This window comes from Thermobia domestica, chromosome 4 (assembly GCF_964235325.1).
Source record: "Thermobia domestica chromosome 4, izTheDome1.hap1.1, whole genome shotgun sequence".
NCBI classification, from domain to species: domain Eukaryota; kingdom Metazoa; phylum Arthropoda; class Insecta; order Zygentoma; family Lepismatidae; genus Thermobia; species Thermobia domestica.
Window position 1 is genome coordinate 31,455,961 of NC_137457.1, and position 20,740 is coordinate 31,476,700.

A 20,740-nucleotide genomic window follows, 5' to 3' on the forward strand; every position below is an offset into this window, starting at 1 on the left:
CAGATGAATATAATAGCGGCTTATGGTAATAATGAAAGTGTTAATCCTGATTTTGTTAATTTTTGCTATTGGTATGTTGGATTTTTTATTTAAAAAGCTGTTAAGGAAGATAACAAACGCCCTATACAAAATCTTATTCAGAAGTATATTACGAACATGTCAGATGAAACATTAGATATACTAAGAGATGAGGAATGAAGTTATATGCGTTCTAGCGAAAATGTTGCAGAAGATTTCATACGTAAATACAAGGATAAGATCAATTGGGAAAACTTAACGTACAATATCTTATCTGAAGATTTCATAAGACAGTTTCCAGATAGCGTTAATAGGTTGACTATAACATCAAATGACTTATCAGAAGATTTCTTAACAGAGTTTGCTCATAAGCTTTATTGGGGATTATATTGCAAGATATATTTTTGATTTGGATAATTAATAGGTAATTTTAGATTAACTAAATCATTATTTTAATTATGACAGACTCGTTTTCTCTTGGTTGGTTTTGGACTTGCAATTTTATTATTATTCTAATTGAAAAATTAAATTCCAGTTTTTCAACGCTCAAAGAATACCACGATGGCATATATTATAAAGGAAATGCATAAACCACTAAGCTAAATATTGAAAGTTGTGCTTTTCTGCGGGAAACACATTGTACGAAAAATGTTATTGTACCAATCACACGAATTTTGTAATCACCGATAATCGATAATCAAATTAAGAAAAATAGGGAAAATAATGAAATCCGGAAAATGGTTATTCTTCCTATCTCTACGTGGCTATTCTATCCTACCTATGTTCTGATACTCAAATTCATAACCAATCACGAATAAACATGTCAGAGGAATTGCCATAAACTCCGCTTAATCATACTATTCCATCTCCCCCTTTCTTAAAATGTACGTCAATTAACATTGTGTGAATATATGTTTCGGCCAACGCCCTATACGAAAAATATATAAGAAAAAATTACAACATTCGAACAGCTGTTCTCCAACTACCAGCAGCCGAGATTTTATCCTCATGTGACGTCACCTTATAGGACGTAAATATGTTTTTGAGTGATATTGACTAAGTTGGTATAATTGTAATTTCATTTACCACTAAACAACATTAATCATGGCTCAAGTAATAGTTTAAATTTTGTCATTGCCATGATTTACAAAATTTCATGATACAAATACTATAACAGGTGCCACTTGGCATACACATATTGCTAATCATACTGTTTAGAGGAACTTTTTGAACTATAAAGAATGAGCTATGTCCTTTTTTAAATGTTGTGGTGAATAATTGCCTTCATCCTTATTATAAATATAAAATTAACACTACTTACCTTCCGTAGATATAAAACTTCACGTCAACCTCCACATTGATATTTAGAGTGCGGGTAGGTATTTTTAGTGAACACAGTTGAGAAATGTCGTAATTATCAACAAATAAAAAAAATTGTCCATACTTGTTATGTTTTCCAATACAAGTGATATCTAGAAAATAACAAGGAATTATAAGAAAAGTTATAAAAAGATTGAAATATGTCTAAACTACAAGAAAATAAAGCAAAAGCATTTCTTTTTAGTATGTTTTTCTGTAACAATAGAGTTTCGTAAGTCTAAAGATGATCAATTTGATATCAGAAAGCAATTGGAAGCGTGCTTATTTTCTCAATGGATCTCGTGTATACACAAGGTTGGAGTTATTTCAGACTTCCCATCCTTTACAAATGTAAATGAAACTAAATAAAACTCAATTTCACACTCATTAAACTTATTATATCGCAGTTTAAAAAGTTTCCAGCTCAGGATATTTAGAGGGACGTGTGGTTACTCAGTCTTTGGATTTGGTTCACCCTAGACTAGGGCTGAATATGGAGCTCTTGTTCCCTCATTAATCTACAGTTCAATTGATCTTGTGAGCAGATCTTGTCATTTTACTGTGTTTTAGAAGCGAATAAATACTTAAGTAGGTCGCAATTTAATATTCTTTCTTGTATAATCGCTAGCATGTGTTCCAAAACCAGTTTTGTTCCGATTTGCAGTTTAAATTAAATCAGTCGGTTTGGACTTTTAACCGGTTATATTTGGTTTGTATACGGTTTGGTTCCGTTTGGTTTCGAAACAGTTTGGTTCAGTTTTTAGAAAAGTCCTGTTTAAGAGCTGTTAGGTATGATTTCAGGACTCTATTGTTCGGTTTCAGTTCAATATTCGAAACCAATGGAATTGCAGTTTGCATTATTAGAAACTGTCCACTCTGATATAACAACAAGGCTGTAAAGTTTTGATTTTCGGTGTAACGTTATTGTCTTACAACATTATTTAAACATCATTAAAACAATTCATGCTCCATACTGTGGGTGTACGTTTACTAATGTGTTGGAATTTGAATAAAATCTTAACAATTACCTATAGTACAACCATTTTTAATGTTGGAAATTATATGAAAACAATTTTAAAATTTTATTACCAAAATTTAGGTTAATAATTTATCATTAATTATTCGTCGTTATTTATCTCATAACGCAATTTACACAGAGAAACTATGTCAAAATATCTACTTTGTGGTTAGTGTTTGTTTCTAGTTTTTGTTAAACGTTGAAAACTTCTTTCACACATTTACAGATATTAGACATTAAACATTTACAGATATTATACACAATTATATTGCTCTATAAAATGATTAAAAGGGGGGACAAAAGTGTCACATCACAAAAATGGAACGCTTCTTGTAACACTTGTAAAAACGGAATATATACAAGCTGCGACAAAATTCACTTACAAAAAGAAGCAACTATCGTGAGATTTATACGGAAGACCTCTGTAGTTAATCAGCTACACGGTGCATTGAAGTATTAAAATCTGATGGAAGACAATCACGGCATGAATGGATTTAGGAGCCTTGAAAAAGAGGGCATTTACTTCAAGGATATATACTATCTGTGGAAGCTATATTTAGAATGTAATATTAAACTAATCCTGAAATGACCTGGGGCCTATGCATCAGGGCTCGTATAGGGAAATCAAATACCGAGTAGTGTTTGATCTATATAGGTGTTTTTTCGTGTATGTTTTAATGCGTTGTCTCAAACCAGACGTTCCGTGTGTATAAAATAGGTAAAAAGATAATCGTTGGAAACTTTAGCAGTAGGATATTACAAATATACGCAGGTGTTATATAAATTAAAGTTAATAATTTCTTGGCAACGAAAGAGTGCAGGTGGTGCTGTGCACTAACTCAAGAATAACTGAAACGAGTGCACCTTGATCTTAAAATTAGTTTTCACTTGAGGCCTCCTCTTCTAAGATGAGACACGAATAACAAACTGCATTTTTGCACTTGAAGAAAGACGGGAAGGCATGACGCCTTGTAATAGGCTGGTAAACAACTCCAGTTTAAGCATTAAAGGATAAGCAATTGAAATCTGAATTTTAAATCCCATGATTGCGTCTGCTAGGCTAAAGGAGACAGTGATGATGGAAAATTAATGACACTGTGGAATGAAGAACGTGGGAAGAAACATGAAAACCATTAGAAAACCCAAGCACACGGCGTTTGTCTACCACAAAGTTTACGTTTGACTCCTGCCGCAGAAGTGTTCGCTAGTGTGAGAATATTTTCGAAGTGTTAAAGGTAACTCAAACAACGTAGTATATAATCCAAAGACTGTTCCTTAATTACTTCATGCAAGGGAGGAAGGACATCAGATATGAAGATAAAGACATGTGAAAAAACGGACTTCCTATATATTATGTTTTATATTATGTTATATATTATGTTTCAATATGAAGGAAATACTTCGGATGAAATGTGAACTTGAAGATGATAATTGTCACAATAGTGGTTATGATCATGAAACAGATCCATCTCTAGCTATCTGTAGTCTAGGTGTTCCTTCGTCCATTGTGAAGATAGACGTTCGAGATTTAACTGATAAGAACATAAGCATATATCTTGAAAGAAGGCGTAAGATTTATAGAGTTTTACTCGACTACGGCAAAACAAAGAAGAGTAATGCGTTTAACGTATTTGTAAGTACAACAAGCGAAAACAGTGTTCGTACGTAGAGTTAGGAAACTATAACCAAAACAGCTGAGGAACAGAAAGGGAATGTTGGGAAAGATAAAAATATCGGAATTATGACTCCACCCTATATTTTCACATAGTGGAAAAATGCCAAACCACCTGCGCGGTCCTTCTTAGTAACTTTAATGTGTTTTACATGTGATGTCTTTATGTGGTTTTGGATCACAGCACCGAGCAATCAACCAGCAATCCGAAAATTGCAAGTAAATAAGTCCTTAGAGTGTAACTCGATTGATTCCTGTATTGAAACCAAAAAAATATTGGGGTTGCCAATTATTTTATTAAGAGAAACGTAGTAAGCAAACAAACTAAACACAGTAGTAATAATTCAGAGAATTCCGTCGCTAATAATTTTCCATATTTTAGTGGTACGGTAAATTTGATTATTCGGGATAGAGAACACTATAATGTTTGTTACTGATAACACTAGATCGTCCGCTGGAGTCACTTTGACTCCTGCGTAAACATTTTATTACAATTGTTTCACTATGCGAGTGACAATCAAAAATTAATTTGACTTTTAATCATTTTCATTTCTACACATAAAGAAAAAAACTTCAAACACTTAGGTAAATATTTTGGCGTGGTTTTGCTACATTTACCTTAAATGGCGCATAGAGTCACTTTTACTCCTTTCGTATTTAAAAATATGTTAAAATACTTACTATTGATAGGACTGTATAAAAGTTCTCTTAATGATGTAAGAGATTGCCAGAGCCGCGGTGCCTTAATATTAAAGTGTTCCACTATGGTTCATGAAGTCCTTTCTTTGATCCCACAACACTGATGTAGTAGGATTGAGGAGTAAATAGACTCCTTGATCATGGGTTTTCTTCGAATTCACGTGTTTTCTCCTAGTCATTATCTGATTATCACTTTTCCCTTCTATCAATGCACTTAACCAACTAAAAAAAAAAAAAAAAAAAAACTAAAAGCAAAATAAATGAGCTTATGCGGTATGTGAAATGCATATCATCCTTGGCATTCTGCTGTTTCCTTATTGTGCTTGTTCATCAATCATCAAACGCTGAAACATATTTGGAATTTCACAAAGACAGAAACCGAGAGACAAATGAAAAACAACGGCATCTGCTAAAGTTTACTAGAGAACGAAGTATTCATTTGAATTATACATGCACGTGTTGTAATTGGCAAATACGATACTCCATTAAATAGCTTGTAGAGTGATCTTCAGGGCATACCGTTCTGTAAAGCAGGATTATCCTGAATTCAGTTACGTTGAATTCTAAGATAGCTCTACCTACACTTCGACAAGGAGACTAACCGTTGGTAAATCGATTTCGGTATGTGGGAAAATACGCGAAGGGTGAGAAGGCGAAGGGTTATTACCTTCTATAGAGATACAGCTGATAAGCGTGTAGTTTCGAAAGGACAAAGTATGAATACTGTTTATTACACTAATCTCATAAAGACACTTAGAAACAAATACACCAGCCCTTTGGAACAAAAAATAAAATACAAGAAGTCATACACTCTTGAAAGTTACAAAAAAATGTTTTCCACTACGGTTCGCAAATACGCTGGAATGTGCTCGTCTTAAACACAATACGCTCATATCTTGACAATTCAAACAACGTTAAGGGATTTCCAGACATAGTGAAATATCACAACGAAACATTTGGCTTCGACATTGTCAGCCATATCACAAGCAAAATATTCAGTGCAAACATATCTTTTAATGTGACATGCGTACTTATTTCATAATGAGTAACTAGCAGATATAGAGTCGGGATTGTAAAATGAAAAAAAGTCAAATGCTAGACGTCAGAAATTCTTTAAGTTTTCAACAACATAACTGACGCAAATACATATGGTGTTTAGAGTAATTGTGAAATAAATCTGAAGAAAAGAAAGAACCCGAAGTCATTTGAAACACGTCCATATGAAGTGTAATATAATATTAGTGGAGGTATATGATTTTCCACTGTGTAAGAAGTAAATGTGCAGAGTGTCTGTAGCGAAACTTTTCAGGTAAGTGTGCGATGTGTAGCTTTGATTCAGAGATAAAATTTGGAGCCATCCTGTCTCGAAATACCTCAAAGTGGAGTCTCGTCTTGCATTTTGTCACAAACGTACTAACTCCTCTCGTTTCATAGGCAACACTAAAAATTTCTGACCAGAAACCAAATACGGAAACAGTTTATAGATGATATTTCCAATGTACTTTTAGGGTTGTGGGTCATGGTTATGCAGTACACTATTCTTCACTATGTCTAAGTACATATTGTTTGCTTTACTAAATGTCATTTTGTAGTCGCATGCAAGGAAATTGTTTAGTAATTGTGCTCAGTGAGACATTATTATTATTATTATTATTATTATTATTATTATTATTAGATATGAAACGCTCTGCGTAATTTCACTACTTCTATTACAATAATTAATATTAACAATTGTAGTTGTTTACGTGTTCACATTTAGTTATATTATTTTTAAAAAATAACAAAATATCATACTTTTGTACATTGCGCTTACAATAATGAACAAAAATTAAATTTACAATTATGAAAAGAAATCTCTGTCCCTTGAAATACGATGATTGTATGAGATTTACGAGATTAATAAAAAGATAAATGCCAAAATTCAACCTCAAAAGTCGCAATCACACTTAATTGTTCGCATACTTCCACAAAACATAGAACCACCAAATTTTGCATACATGTTCATCATGCAATGGGAGCAAGGGGAAAGTTCCGATATCTTCAAGAAGGCAACATTTTCCATGTAAATAAAGTGTCGAAATTTTTCGTCGTTTCGAAATGCTGGTTTTTATAGTAGTAGCACAGAACATAAAAACGTCATACTTTGTCAGGTAGTGAAGCTAGGAACATAGTTTGTGCTAGAGAAAACAGCATTAAAATTCGTTTTCGTTTGGAGGCAGAAATCGACAAAATGTGAAATTTTTAATGTCTGTTGCTAAGATTTCAAAATTTCGAGTGATGCGTAGTCTCCGAATGCAAGCTTAAAATTGAAAGAAATAGTCATCCTCGGTGTAAGAAAGTGCTAGGAGTATTTTATGTGTGCGTCTGATTCGAGAAAACTTGTAGATATGATGCAAACACGAAATTATGTTCAAATGTGTAGATTGCAGCGTAAGTAAGGCGAAAAATCGGACATGCTGGAAAAGTAGCCTTCTTCCATACAATATTGCGGCTGAAAAATTTATAACCATGAGAAGTGTAAGTTGCGCTCAAGGTAGGTAAGACAGATTCTCCTATATTATTAAAAATGATGTGTAGTTTAAGCGAAGAAACAAATCATTGGAGAAGTCGCCATCTTGAGTGCAAAATTGCCATATTTTTGAATTGCTTTCATTTGGCCTGTTATGTGGTATGTTGAGGGTAATAGAACAAACAGACATCAACGTAGTAATTTTTCTCTGTGGTAAAAGCGTCTGCTTTATGAGTAGCAGTTCTGGGTTCGATTCCCAGGCGAACTTTGTTTTATCTTGCGTTTTCATTCTTATCACCGTTGCTTCGTTTTACCAAGATAGTTTCTGTTAGTTTTGCGTGAACAAAATATTTTCGGTATTACAGACATAGACGGAAAGGATATATTAATACGGTAACTGTTGAAATGGTCTCAAAACTAGGCGGTAAGGTCGTGTGAAGCTTCGAGGCGATACTCAACTATTTAAAAAGAAGCATATGTAGCTTTAGAAATGGGGCCCGGGATAACATTTAGTATAATATTCTATACTGCTGATAATATTTTATTTATTATTTTATTATACACGTATTATTTTGTCTCCTGTGAGGCACTCTAAAAGCCCCAAGGAGACAGTGTATCCCCCCAAAACCTTTTGGAATAAACATTGAGCATCATTCCCACGATATACTATCCAGACGAGACAATAATACATTTTGTCACGCGTGAATAGTGTGTGCTTCAAACCGGAAATGATTGCAAATAATGTTTTTTTTTCATACTAGTCGTTTAGACACATGTGTATACCAAGTTTGAAGTCTATACCACAACTGAAAAATTATAAGATTATAAATACAAGGGCGCCGATTTGTCTGTAAATTTGGGGGGCCCATCCAGATACAGAAGGTATATATGTGATGATTTTAAGATAAATTGCGTTCAAATTATGCCAAGTATTGTATATTCATAAAGACAATAGGTTGTCCACATGAGCTTTGTGGGACAGCACCACCCGGGCGTCACCAGTATCGGAGCCCTTGCACATCTCACAATGGAAATCATTAACTTACCGTCGGTATGACATAAAATACTCCCCGCACCGGTGAACCATTCGTCCGGGCGAGTGGTTATTTCCATGACTGATATAGAACCTATGAAAAATAATGTCTCTCTTGTTTCTCAAGTGTCCCTATCCGTTTTGCTCATATTTGGCAGATCAACAGCAAACTGAATATATATCGACACGTGTTTTTGTTTATGCGCAAAAACATTGTAAGGGTTAAAGGTGCTACCTAAAATAGTATACAATACGTTATACTGTTTGTGCTTATAGTTGTTCTGACTAATTTGAGGTAATCTGATGGATACACGACACTTGTGAAACACGAAAGCCAAATTTTACATATCCAATATCTACATAGAATTTCATCTTCTTCAGTCCACTTCTTCTGCCACTCAAGGCCTCGGTGCACTCAAGAGTTTGTTTTCTTTCATGAAAAAAGAAAACACGTATTCTCTCACCATGCCTCTCCAACGTTTGTGCATATTTCATACATTTCGATCCAATATTTCTTTCCTTTGTGGGTCAAATTCCAAAATTTTGGACGGGGACTTTTGCCCACAAAAAACGTTTTCCTCAAAATTAAAAAAAAAAACTATTTTTTTATTTTTGCGTATTGTTCATACATAATGTTTCGTTGCAATTCTGCATGTCCTTTATACACATCTGACATACTGTTACTAGCACTTTTGATATTTAGTGAACAAAGGTTTGAGGGGTCCGTGGTCCACACAAGCGTTTTCTCCAGGAAAATACGAAAGCCGTATTCCGTCACATTATGTCTATAATATCTGTGCACAATTTCATTCACTTCGGTTCACTTCTTTTTGCCTTTCCGGTGTCAACTTTCAAAATTTTCGGTGGGATATTTTGCCCCCCTAAAACCGCATTTCCGAGGAAATTAATAAATCGGTATTTGTTTTTTGTTTTGCGTATTGTCCACACACGAAGTTTCGTTGCTATTCTTAATATCCTTTACAAACATCTGATATACTCTCAGATACTCTTTTGATTTTTCGTGATCAAATGTTTGGATGTGTGAGTGCCTCATGCAGATATTTTTAATTTCTTTTAGGAAAGTACGAAACCCGTATTCCCACATTTTATGTTTACAATATCTGTGCCAAATTTTATTCACTTCGATAAGTTTCTTCTTGCCTTTTGGACGTCAACTTTCAAAATTTTGGGTAGGAGCTTTCACCTCCTAAAACATTTTATCCATAGAACATAAAAACCCGTATCCTTTATTTCTTGCATATTGTCCAAAGTTTCGTTGCAATTCTTCTTGTTCTTCATACACATCTGACATACTGTTATTAGCATTTTTGATATTTCGTGATAAAATTTTTAGAGAGATCTATGCCCTACGCAACCGTTTTCTCCAGGAAATTACGGAAGACAAATTCTCATTTTACGTCTGCAAAATCTGTGCAAAATTTAATTTACTTCGGTTCACTTCTTCTTACCTTTCAGGCGTCACTTTCGGAATTTTTGTGTGTATTTTTTTGCTCCCTAAAACCGCTCCGCAGTAAATAAAAAAACCGTATTCCTTTATTTTTGTGTATTGTTCATACTCAAAGTTACGTTGTAATTTCCATGTCCTTTAAACACTGTCCCTTGAACTTTTGATATTTCGTGATAAAGGGTAAGGAAGGGTCCGTGCTCCACCCAACTTTTTTTTTTAGGAAAATCCAATCCCGTATTGCCTCATTTTAAGTCTACAATATCTGTGCACAATTTCATTCCGTTCGGTTTACTTCTTTTTGCCTTTCGATCGTCAATTTTCAAACTTTTTGTGAGTGTTTATCGCCGCTAAAACCTTTTTTTATCCAGAAAATATCCAGAAAGTTTCGCTGAGATTCTTCATATCCTGTACACACACACCTGATATACTGTTATTAGCACTTTTGATATTTCGTGATCAAAGGTTTGGAGGGGTCCGTGCCCCACTTAACCGTTTTTCCAGGAAAATACGAAACCTATATTCCCTCATTTTACGTCTGCAATACCTTTATACAATTTCATACACTTCGGTTCACGTGTTCTTGCCTTTCGGGTCTCAACTTTTAAAATTTGAGTGAGGATTTTATATTAAATGTTTACATTATGTAACTTTTTTCGTTATTATGAGGTTCTTTTTTTGGTTTTGTATGGAGATAAATGTTTTCCTCTGATATCTGTTTCTTGCCATTTATCTTGTTTGAACTGCTTAAGTAAGATCATTTTGTAGCTGTTGATGTCATTCAACTCCGTTATAATAATAAAATTACTATTCTTAACATTTTTTTATTCTTTTATATATTCTTTTATTTTTTGCCACTTTGATATATTTGTTACAAATTTGACGATTGGTCCAAAGCCTTTCGAATTCGCAACCAACCCAACCGCTGAGCTTTTGGGTTGGCTGCTATTGTAGGAAAGGATGAGTTGGAGGTGGTAACGCACTTTTAGAGTCGTGTATACATGATAAACGCGCATCATCATATCGAAGTTATCACCATTTTTGGCAATATTTTGACTTACCTACTGCAAAATAGGTAAATGCAAAAATTAGTTATTAACTTACATTGTAAGTGTATGGAGGAAAACAAACGAAATACTTATTTAGAATACGAAGAAATTGATTATGGGAAAGAATGGTAAAACTTTTTCAAATGAAGTCTAGAAATAGTTCAAAGTAATAGCATAGTTAGATGAATCCTTGACCTCTTTCTACAGTTCTGATTACCCAACTGATATAATTGTTTCTTGTCAGCAACTCATCCGTTTCCCACATGCGATTTGCCATTAAAGTCAACTATGCATTTCATATTTTCCCTCCCTTACGGCAATTTCCCTACATGCGCAACGTATGAATCTGCTTAGGTTATTTTCGAAAGATGTATTAAAATGTTAATAAGATGTGTGCTTTGGCGTTCAGATATTAATAAGCTTCTAGTTGTTACAATCATCCAATAGGATATGAAAACTAACTTTTTCTATATTGTTTCTATTAAGTCTGTACGAATTACATGCACTAACATCTTAAGTTCAATAACTTCTAGATACAGACATTACTTGTTCTGATCTTTAAAATTTAGTCCGAAACTTATATTATATTTTTGAAAATTATTGATTACTAGAAATTAATGTTGATCATGAAAGGAACATGAGACATTTAAAGTTTTATCAGTACATTTAAAGTGTTACTTCGAAATTGATACTATGAGTACATAAGATTGATAGTCTCCTAACAATGCAAAATGTTCACCACATACTGGAGACACGTAATGTGCAAGCCTGAGTTGTTGGTTGAATCGTGATCTTGGCTTCCAAATCGTTACCTTCAACCACAGTGATTTGTAAGTATGAGAAAAGAAGAGCTAATATGCGTTACTGCCACAGTAAAAAAATCGAGAACACAATAAACAGTGAAACGGTAAGAAAAGAAAAAAAGTACACAATATTGAAGGTAGAATACATGTTATAATGATTCTGTCGATGCGATCGTGAAAAATCTAAAGAATGCTAGGACACTTTTCTATAAGGCAGCACTTGGGAACCAATACCTACTTTCTTCATCTATTCTATTCTCCAATTAAAGTGCCCAAGTGTAATCAAAGAGAAGCGTAGAACGACAAAGGTTATACACATACAGCCTCCGAGCTTGATTACAAGCTTTCTGCGCCGGAACTCAAACGACTCGAAAGAGTGAGCAGTCCTATAGTGCCATCAGAGTACTTTTTCACCTGTTAAATTTTGTATCACGTATGCTCTAGTTTGCGATGTACGGACATGAACGTTACATCCGGACATTGGATTGAAACATAGTCAATTTCATTAACATAACAAACATATGTTTATGCACAAAAATTAGGTGTCATAGGCAAGGGAGTAAGTTCTTGGGGCCCATTAACCCTTTTGGTTTGAAGAAACTCGTAGACTCTCAATGAATAGTTATTCCCTCAACACTGTTCATTGGAATGTCATCGTTTATAGTTCATTCTCTTCGGTATAAAACAAGCTTTCCAAACTCATAACGTACTTGAACAGAAAAATTTTATTCAAGGTATATTATTTTTCAAGGTATATTGAAAATGTGTACTCCTACCATTGTGCGACATACCATTGAGGATGAGGGGAAAATCAATTTCTAGAGCATTGCCAAAAGATTTGAACTTCCCAGTGCTAAATTTCTCGGATATGCACTTTATAATCCTTAAAATGTCGTTTATTAAGCTATGGGCTCCGACCCATAACTTCACAGGACCCATAACCTCACAATAGAGATATTTTGGAAGACAATTTTCGACTTGTTCCCAATTTCCCTCTCCACGTGTCATGAATGAATATGCGTGATAAATATTGAAGCGCTTGCTTCATTTTAAAGAAAATGCAGTATAGTTCTTGATATCAGCATACATGATAGTGCGTTCACATTGACTAAATTTTGTTGTCTGTACAGGTCAAATCACAGTTCGTTGTCGTATATACAGAGCGTAATGGTAGACAACCTTTTTCCTCATACTTATTCCGTCTATCAAAACAAAACTTAGTACAATCATTTCCTATCCCATGTAGTATGTTTCAAGACACATTTGGAATGAGTGCTTTTATGCGGGGCCACGGCAGAAAGGGCGAAAGTTGATGGGATTGATTTCTGAAGGGAAACTTGCCGACAATCTCCCATTTTTCCTGTTCAACGACGTTATGGTCCCAATACGTTGCACCTTTGGAAAGCTTGTTTTATACCAAAGTGAATGAACTATAAATCATGACCTTCCAATGAACAGTGTTAAGGGAATAAGTATTCACTGCAAGTCTACGAGTTCCTACCAACTTACAGGGTTAATGGGCCCCACGGACATACTCGTTTGTCCATCGTACTTAATTTTTTGTGCATGAACAATTGTGTTTTTTTTATGTTTATCAAAATGACTAGGTTTGATTCAGTTGTCCTGATGACACGTTCACGTTCCTTGATATTACCGTTGTAGTTAAGATCGTATCTTGGATTGAGAAGAGTCATAACACTTAATATTTTCTATAGCTTTTTGGAGTAAGAGTTTAATTTTCCACCATTTATGCGTTTCCTAATTTCCCGTCAAATAGACAGTGGCGAATTGTGGTAGGAGGCCCTGAGGCCCGGCCTACCAATTTACTTTCAGAAATTATAATTTATAATTAATTCATTTTCCTTGCACAGAATGCATGATATTTTCTACGTTGAAAAAAAATGTTCGATAAAGAAATCGTGGTTGACACCCCTGCTGTGAGGCTCACCGAGCAGTGTCTCAGGCGCAGTAGAACTACCGCTAAGCTACTCAGAAAATCCCGCGAGAGAACGTGTTGGAAATGTTTTCTCCACCAGCGTATAACCTGCGAAAGAGACAGTCCTCAGCGCTTATCGACTTTCGTTTCTACCTACTAGTTTCTCTCGAGACCTTCGATTTCGATTCGATATATCGAACAAATAAAGAGCAAGATAATGTGGGCTCCATTCCGTTCCAACTTTGCTTAATTTTGCGGACTCAAATGCAATGCAAAAACTGGAAAAAAAATCTAACGGCGCTACGCCTATTATCGCAAACTAATGTCCCTTTATTCCGTTGCGTTGGCGCAAACCTGTACGAAATCAAACTCGTTGAGTTCATAAGAATGAGTGTGTTTTTTTTAGATTTGAGTGATTTTTTTCTTACATTTGCAAAGGTGAATGAGAGAAAATGTCAGTATGTGGAGAATATGAATATACGTAATATAATTCCTATTAAAGAATCTTCTATGTGAGTCCCCGCCAAGTGAACTTTGTGGTGGACAAACACCGTGTGCGTGGGTTTTCTCGGGGTTCTCCCGTTTTCTCCCACTTTCTTCATTCCACCATTTCATTCATTACTCATCTTCACCGTCTCCTTTAGCCTAACCGACATACCGTGGGACGTAAAACTCAAAGATTTCATTTCTTCTATGTGGGTGGTCTTTTGGAAATTAATATGGTATTAAGGAACGAAGACTAACGCCTGTGTTGAAAATAGAACAAACAGAGGGCAACAGAGTTCTGCATGCATTGGTACAATATATATATAAGTCTCATTATTTAAGTATGATTCTGTTTTAAAAGGGGAATTAAGTGACACACAAAATATCTTGATTGAATGCTTGTAATGTGTTTTGAACAATATAATTAAAGACAAAATTTTACAAGCAGAGATTGTTTCAGTACATGTAGACTAAACAACATATATTTCTTGTGAAGCACAGATAATGTGATAGTCCATCTTCCCCACCCGATCACGCCACTTAAAACAATTAAATTGCATTATGGCGAATTAAGATCATCTATGAGTCACATACGTCAATTTGATTATGAAAATCGAGATCCGGATCAAATAAGTGCTGTCGATGAACTACAATTACATTAAATTTATGTGAATTCGTCTTCTTGTATTTCTGTAGTTAAATATTTATGTCTAATCTGTTTCATTTTACTATTATTATTATTATTATTATTATTATTATTATTATTATTATTATTATTATTATTATTATTAATAGTAGTAGTAGTAGTACTAGTAGTATCGTTATTATTATTATTATTAGTAGTAGAACATTGTTCCTACCCTCTTGAAACTATCACCCTTCGCCACTGCAAATAGAAGACGCTTAAGTAACTTACACACTTGAGTTCGCAACTTTGGGCTCTGCTCTAGAATTGCGCAACACGCATATGTTTTGTGGTAGTCGAGTTGGTATTATTACATATATAAATTTCAGCAACTACTGTTAATACACATAATATAAACCCTTCCTTTTAAGTTTTCTATATTCTTTGTAGTAATAAAGTACTTTTGGAAAACGTCTTTTTGTCCCAAAACCCATAAATCTAAACCTTAAGTATTCCTGATAAGGTTAAATAAGAATAGGATTAAGAAAGCACCTGGTATCATATTCCGATGGATACTTTCCTCTCATACGCACCATCATCCCTAAAAAATCTTTTGCAATTTCAATTGCACATAAGGGTGCTGACGACAGCCCCCCTACTCTCTAGGCGTAAATGCAGTTTTAGTTTGAGGTTTATTCGCCAAAAAGGAAAAGGATGTTAAAGTGCTGCTAAAAAGTAAGTACAGGAACTGGTTCGCCACTCAAAAGCATTTTTCTAAATTTCAAACTAGTGGGTTCCATATCGACTTCATATTGCCTAGTAGAAATCGCATGTATAAATTCAACACAAACACAATCATACACTTATACATAACAACTTGTGTAGTTACGCCATGCTTGAATAGTGAACTCACAGCCCATTTCCAAATGTACACAAGGTAGGAACTAGTGTTAAGTCGTTGGGTAACTAACCGGTGGAGGGCCCGTTCCATAAGAACCTAAATACTTCACTCTAATAAATTTTGGTGGTTTGCTAGGGTATAAAATCTTATTCTTCTAGCTTTTGAATTAACCTCCCAAGCTCAGGTGTGTCACAGCCGAAACGAAAAACCTCAACTTGTAGCAGTTTAACTACAAAGTGGTTAATTTTTCATGTGTAAATAGGTGATTTTTTGCTTAATTAAACTGAATCAATCAGCGAGAAGTGTTCTTTTCATCAGTTAGTTTGTACATTATTCTATGTAAATTTAATCGTTTTCAGTTGCATCTGTCTTTCCGTTTCAGGGTCATCTTAAAATTCTGGTATATGAATACTGTAGGTTCTCCTTAAATAAAATTCTGCTTATGTTTATTGTGTGACTATGAAAGTAAGAAATTCTATTTTCTACTCTGTGTTGTTGAAATTTCATGTTATCCCCCATTTATTATACTATCACTTGAAAATAGTTATCCTTGTGAATACGAGCTGCCCTAATTTTGCGCCCTTTGCATTTTTTTCTAAAATAACTGTCTTGTGAAGCTATGTTGTAACACTAAACAGTGCTGAATATTAAAATCGAATAATAGTAAGAAATAACCATTCTTTTCGTACTAATAAGGACAAACATATTGCTCGCATATCCCAGTCAAATTGCAAATTTCTTTAAGCAAATACTAGGACTCTCGATTCGGTTATTGCAATATTATTTTACATAAGAAGTTTTGCAAAGAAAGTATATATCTTACCAAAGTCTTCTGCCCATATGTTATACGAATATACAGTTGAAAGAATAAATACCATACAAACAAAGAAAATCTTCATGATTGCTTCCTGAAGAACTGCCAGTAACAATGAGTAACGAATTTCGTACTGACAACTATGTGCGAAGGACTTTTCTCCCTCATTAATATACTCAAAAATGAACATACAATTCGTTCTGGCTGCATGTGGATAATTTTGTTAGGATAAGCAAGAAAACGACGATAACACGCTAAACAATTCAATTATTTTCTTAATATGGTATGCTAATTTAAATGCCGTTTTCGAGTATATTTTTAATTCATTGAATAAAATATCAAGAGTCATAAGCCATTTTTTATCATTATGCAGATTAAATGTTTATATTTAATTAATTGTGAAAATGAAAAGAGTAGAATAATTGTGAAAGAAATACGAAACGAATTGAGAAAATAATGCTATAATTAAATTAAATTGCATAACTATCATTATTAATAAGTTCTTAATATTGTAATCTATAGATTGGTTCAAAAGTATAGAAGCACTCTGAAAAGTGGTGAACGCGGCTGCAAATTTCTGCCGAAGTAATGAGGCAAATGAGGAATATGGATAGGAGAAAATGTTCAATTACATATGAAAGTAGATTCTATCATTATTAAGCGCACTATAAGATTTCTAACAGTTTTCTTGAAACTGAAACATGACACATAACCAGAGCCCATGAAATGCCATTTTGCCATGTTTTGTTCTAATGTTCTGATAACTTTGAAACTTTGTATGTAGGCGATTTGTGGGATCCAGCATATTTCCCACATACATTCAAAAAGCAATAAAAGCTATATTTTGTCTGTTCCCGCCATAAAAAAGCATATTTCCAAAAAAGTTCCGAATAAAAGCAATATTTTAAAGCAATTTTCAATAGATATTCTTCGAAGAAAGCAAGTCGTATTGTATAAAATTTTCCTAGCTAGTGTTTCTTTCCCAATTAGTATAAATATAATTTCTTTAAGTACAAGCATTTCGGATAAATATCATTTCAGCACAAGTGAAACACGGGGGTGAGAATGTCATCCCGAAACAGACAGCGGAAAACAGCAGCGAGTGGAAATTCTCGCTTGCGTGATTCTGTTTGAAATATTTCATCATTTCTCTTCACCCACGACGAAGGTACGTAGCCAGGATTTCGTGAAGGTGGGATAGTATTTCCGTGACATGAAATACTATAGTCACCACAAGAGGGGTTTGACTATTCTAAACTATTTTCCTGGAACATATATTGGTTCTTTTAGCCAGTATTTCGTAACGGGCGGGGTAGGCGTGACATTAAATTCTGAAGACCCAGGTGCTCGATTAATTTAAAATACTTCACTATGAACATATATTGGTTTGTTAGGACAATAAAATGATGATATGTTGGCAAGTATTTTAATAACAAATACGAAATCTCGAGTGAAAGAATAAAAAAAAACTTATTGAAAAAGATTTTACAATATTTAAGTTTTTACTCTGTTCATTCAAATGTACAATTTTCTTTTCATTATGACCTCAACTATTATGAATAGTATCTTCATCGCCAAAAGTGGCTTTACATCGCCGTGACGGGTATGTGACCTCGCAATACTCTAAGGAAGGGATGGTTGCATGATAATTTGTGATTAATTATGAAGATTTTTTATTTTCACTAGGGAAATAACATAGGTATAGAGAGTGAAGTCGCAGATTTGAAGCATCGTTGCACTGTCATCTCTGTTTTTCAATTTGTTGCCTTATATGTTAAGTTAAACACCACAACATCTGTCATTGATAGCGTAGATCATCTTACTTTTTAAAATTGCCACTCTAGCTTATTTGCCCAAACATTAATCTCCAGACATGATGTAGAGAGAAGAGAAAGAAAGATATACAACATATGTAAGATTTATGTTTTTCACTAAGGAACTATAGGGACCGACTGAGCTAATTACCACACTACCGCTTTTCACTCTTCAGTAATTTACCACGAGATATTCGCAGGACACTTTTCTAACTCTTAAATCTGAGCATGAATAATTTCATTCGCCTCACTGTAATTATTTGGGAATGGAAACTGATTACGCTGAACGTTCGCTGTCGTCAAGAAAGGACCGTAATAAATGTAAATAAGGTTCTCATTATTATATAAAACACAGAAGTATTTAGTCCGTGTATAGAACAATATAAAACAGTAACTATGCAACATCATAATCACTAACACCCACAGAATTTTTTCCACCAGGGGGGGGGGCAAAGATCGATATAGAAAATGTCTGAGTTTTACGTCCCACAAGTATGACGGTTAGGCTAATGGAGACGGTGATGGCGAGTAATGAAAGAAATGGTGGAATGAAGAATGTTGGGAAGAAACGGGACAACCCCATCAAAAACCATGCACCCATTGTTTGTCTACCACAAAGTCCAATTGACATGGGCTGGGATCGAACCCGGGATCTCAAGCAGCAGATGTGAACGCTGTACCACAAACACTGCGGCCCCAGAGTCAAACGGCCCGGCATCAAAAGGGTCCGGGTGAAAAGGTCTCCGCTACAAAAGGATGCGAGTCAAAAGTCCCAAATCAAAACGCCCTACATGTAAAGGGCCCGGGTCAAAAGGGTTCTCACGACAAATTGACGCAAATCAAAAGGGCCTGCGTCAAAAGTTTCCGGGTTAAAAGGGAGTGAATTGGTAGGAGACGAAATAAAAAGCCCCTCAAAAAAGAGTCTTGGTCAAACGAGTCCGACGACAAAATGACAAGAGCTCAGAGGCCGTGCGTCGAACGGGCCCAGGTGAGAAATTGGCCCGTTACAAAAGGTCCCAAGTCAAACGGCCCTGTATTAAAAGGGACCGAGTCAAAAGGCCCCTCAAAAAATGAGGCCGGGTCAAAAAGGTTCCACGACAAAATGACCGAAGTCAAAAGGCTCTGTGTCAAACGAGGCACGCACACGGTGTTTGTCCATCACAAGTTCAATTGGCGTGGGTTGTAATCGAACCCGGGACTCCAAGCAGCGGAGGTGAACGCTCTACCACTGAGCCACCGCGGACACTGGGTCAAAAGGCCCCGCGTCAATGGGCACGGGTCAAATGGCCTGCGCAAAAAGTCCCGAATCAAAGCGCCTCTCCAAAAGCGCCCTTGTCAAAAGGGTTCGAATCAAAATGCCACTCATAAAAAGAGCTCGGGTTAAAGGGTCCCTCGACAAAATGATACAAGTCTAAAGGCTATGCGTCAAACGGGCCCGGGTGAAAAAGTGCCGCTGCCAAAAGTGCCCCTTTCAAATGGCCCGAATCAAACGCCCCTCATTCAAAGGACCTGGCTCAAAAGGTCCGCGCAACAAAACCGCCCGAGAATAGCGAGAATAGTTTATGACCGCAAAAGTTTTGGATTGAGGTAGCGATAATAAACATAACAATTATAATTACTGCCTGCGTTTTTGCGCTACATTACTATACTCAGAATTTTTGCGAAGACTGTTAAGGAGTGACAACCAACGTCAGTAACAGGGGCGTCTTTTGATGGAAGTTACAATTTTAAAAATTAATATTTTGCGAATGCAATCAACGAGAACTTCACAAATGTATGATGGAATTTCATTTACGGTGGAAAACATTAATGGTCTCAAAACAAAAGTTCAAAGAAACATATTAACCACTTTTTGTTCATTGTTATGCAAATTTAATGATGATGATTATTATTATTACTTTTTTTATTATTATTATCATTAATTATAATAATAGTATATAAGGTATAGTAGCCCATGCCTTCAAACCAGTATAGGCCACTGCTCGAAACTATTAACTCTATATTAACATCGGTCGGCTTTCAATCATTTTTTGTTACTCCGTCCCACTCTCCAAGGTGTGCAAGGGTACCTTCTTAATCCTAACCCAATGCAAGAAAAACAAACAATATTTTCGCAAACACAGCCAGGCTCAGAGAGGGAGTTAGTCAGAACGCACACACCTCGCTGTATAGCTGCAAGGGACCCATGGTAATTAGTTACCCCCTTGTTACAAGGTGTTTAGTTAGACGTACATATCAAGGTCAGTTCTGTTAGTTGAACATTGAGTTGACTGTTAGAATACAACAACTACTCCCTTCTGTTTACTTTTCACGAATATTTTTCACCTTCATGCGTACAGGTCACGTATTACGTAGATTTAAATGACATGCTTTGTCAAGTATATATTCACAAAAAGATATGAGTAACGAAAAGGCAAAAACATTTAGCTATTTTTGTTTTCCACTTTTCTATTAATCAGTGCAAGTGTGTATGCTTGTTTCAATATCCTTCTTGTAGTTTGCTTAGCAGTCACTTCTTTTTAGTTGAGCTTTTGGCTAT

The 20,740-nt window shown here is 35.1% G+C and overlaps 1 protein-coding gene across 3 annotated transcripts in view; it reads right to left on the bottom strand.

Moving 5' to 3' along the window:
- The window catches only part of LOC145683815 (endothelial lipase-like), a 472,564-nt gene that overhangs the window by 211,950 nt on the left and 239,874 nt on the right, over window positions 1-20,740 (bottom strand). For all 3 annotated transcript variants that reach the window (XM_081755410.1, XM_081755408.1, XM_081755409.1), the window contains one exon: window positions 1,340-1,490. In XM_081755410.1, coding sequence (XP_081611536.1) covers window positions 1,340-1,490 — 151 coding nt within the window. The remainder of the gene's footprint in view (window positions 1-1,339; window positions 1,491-20,740) is intronic.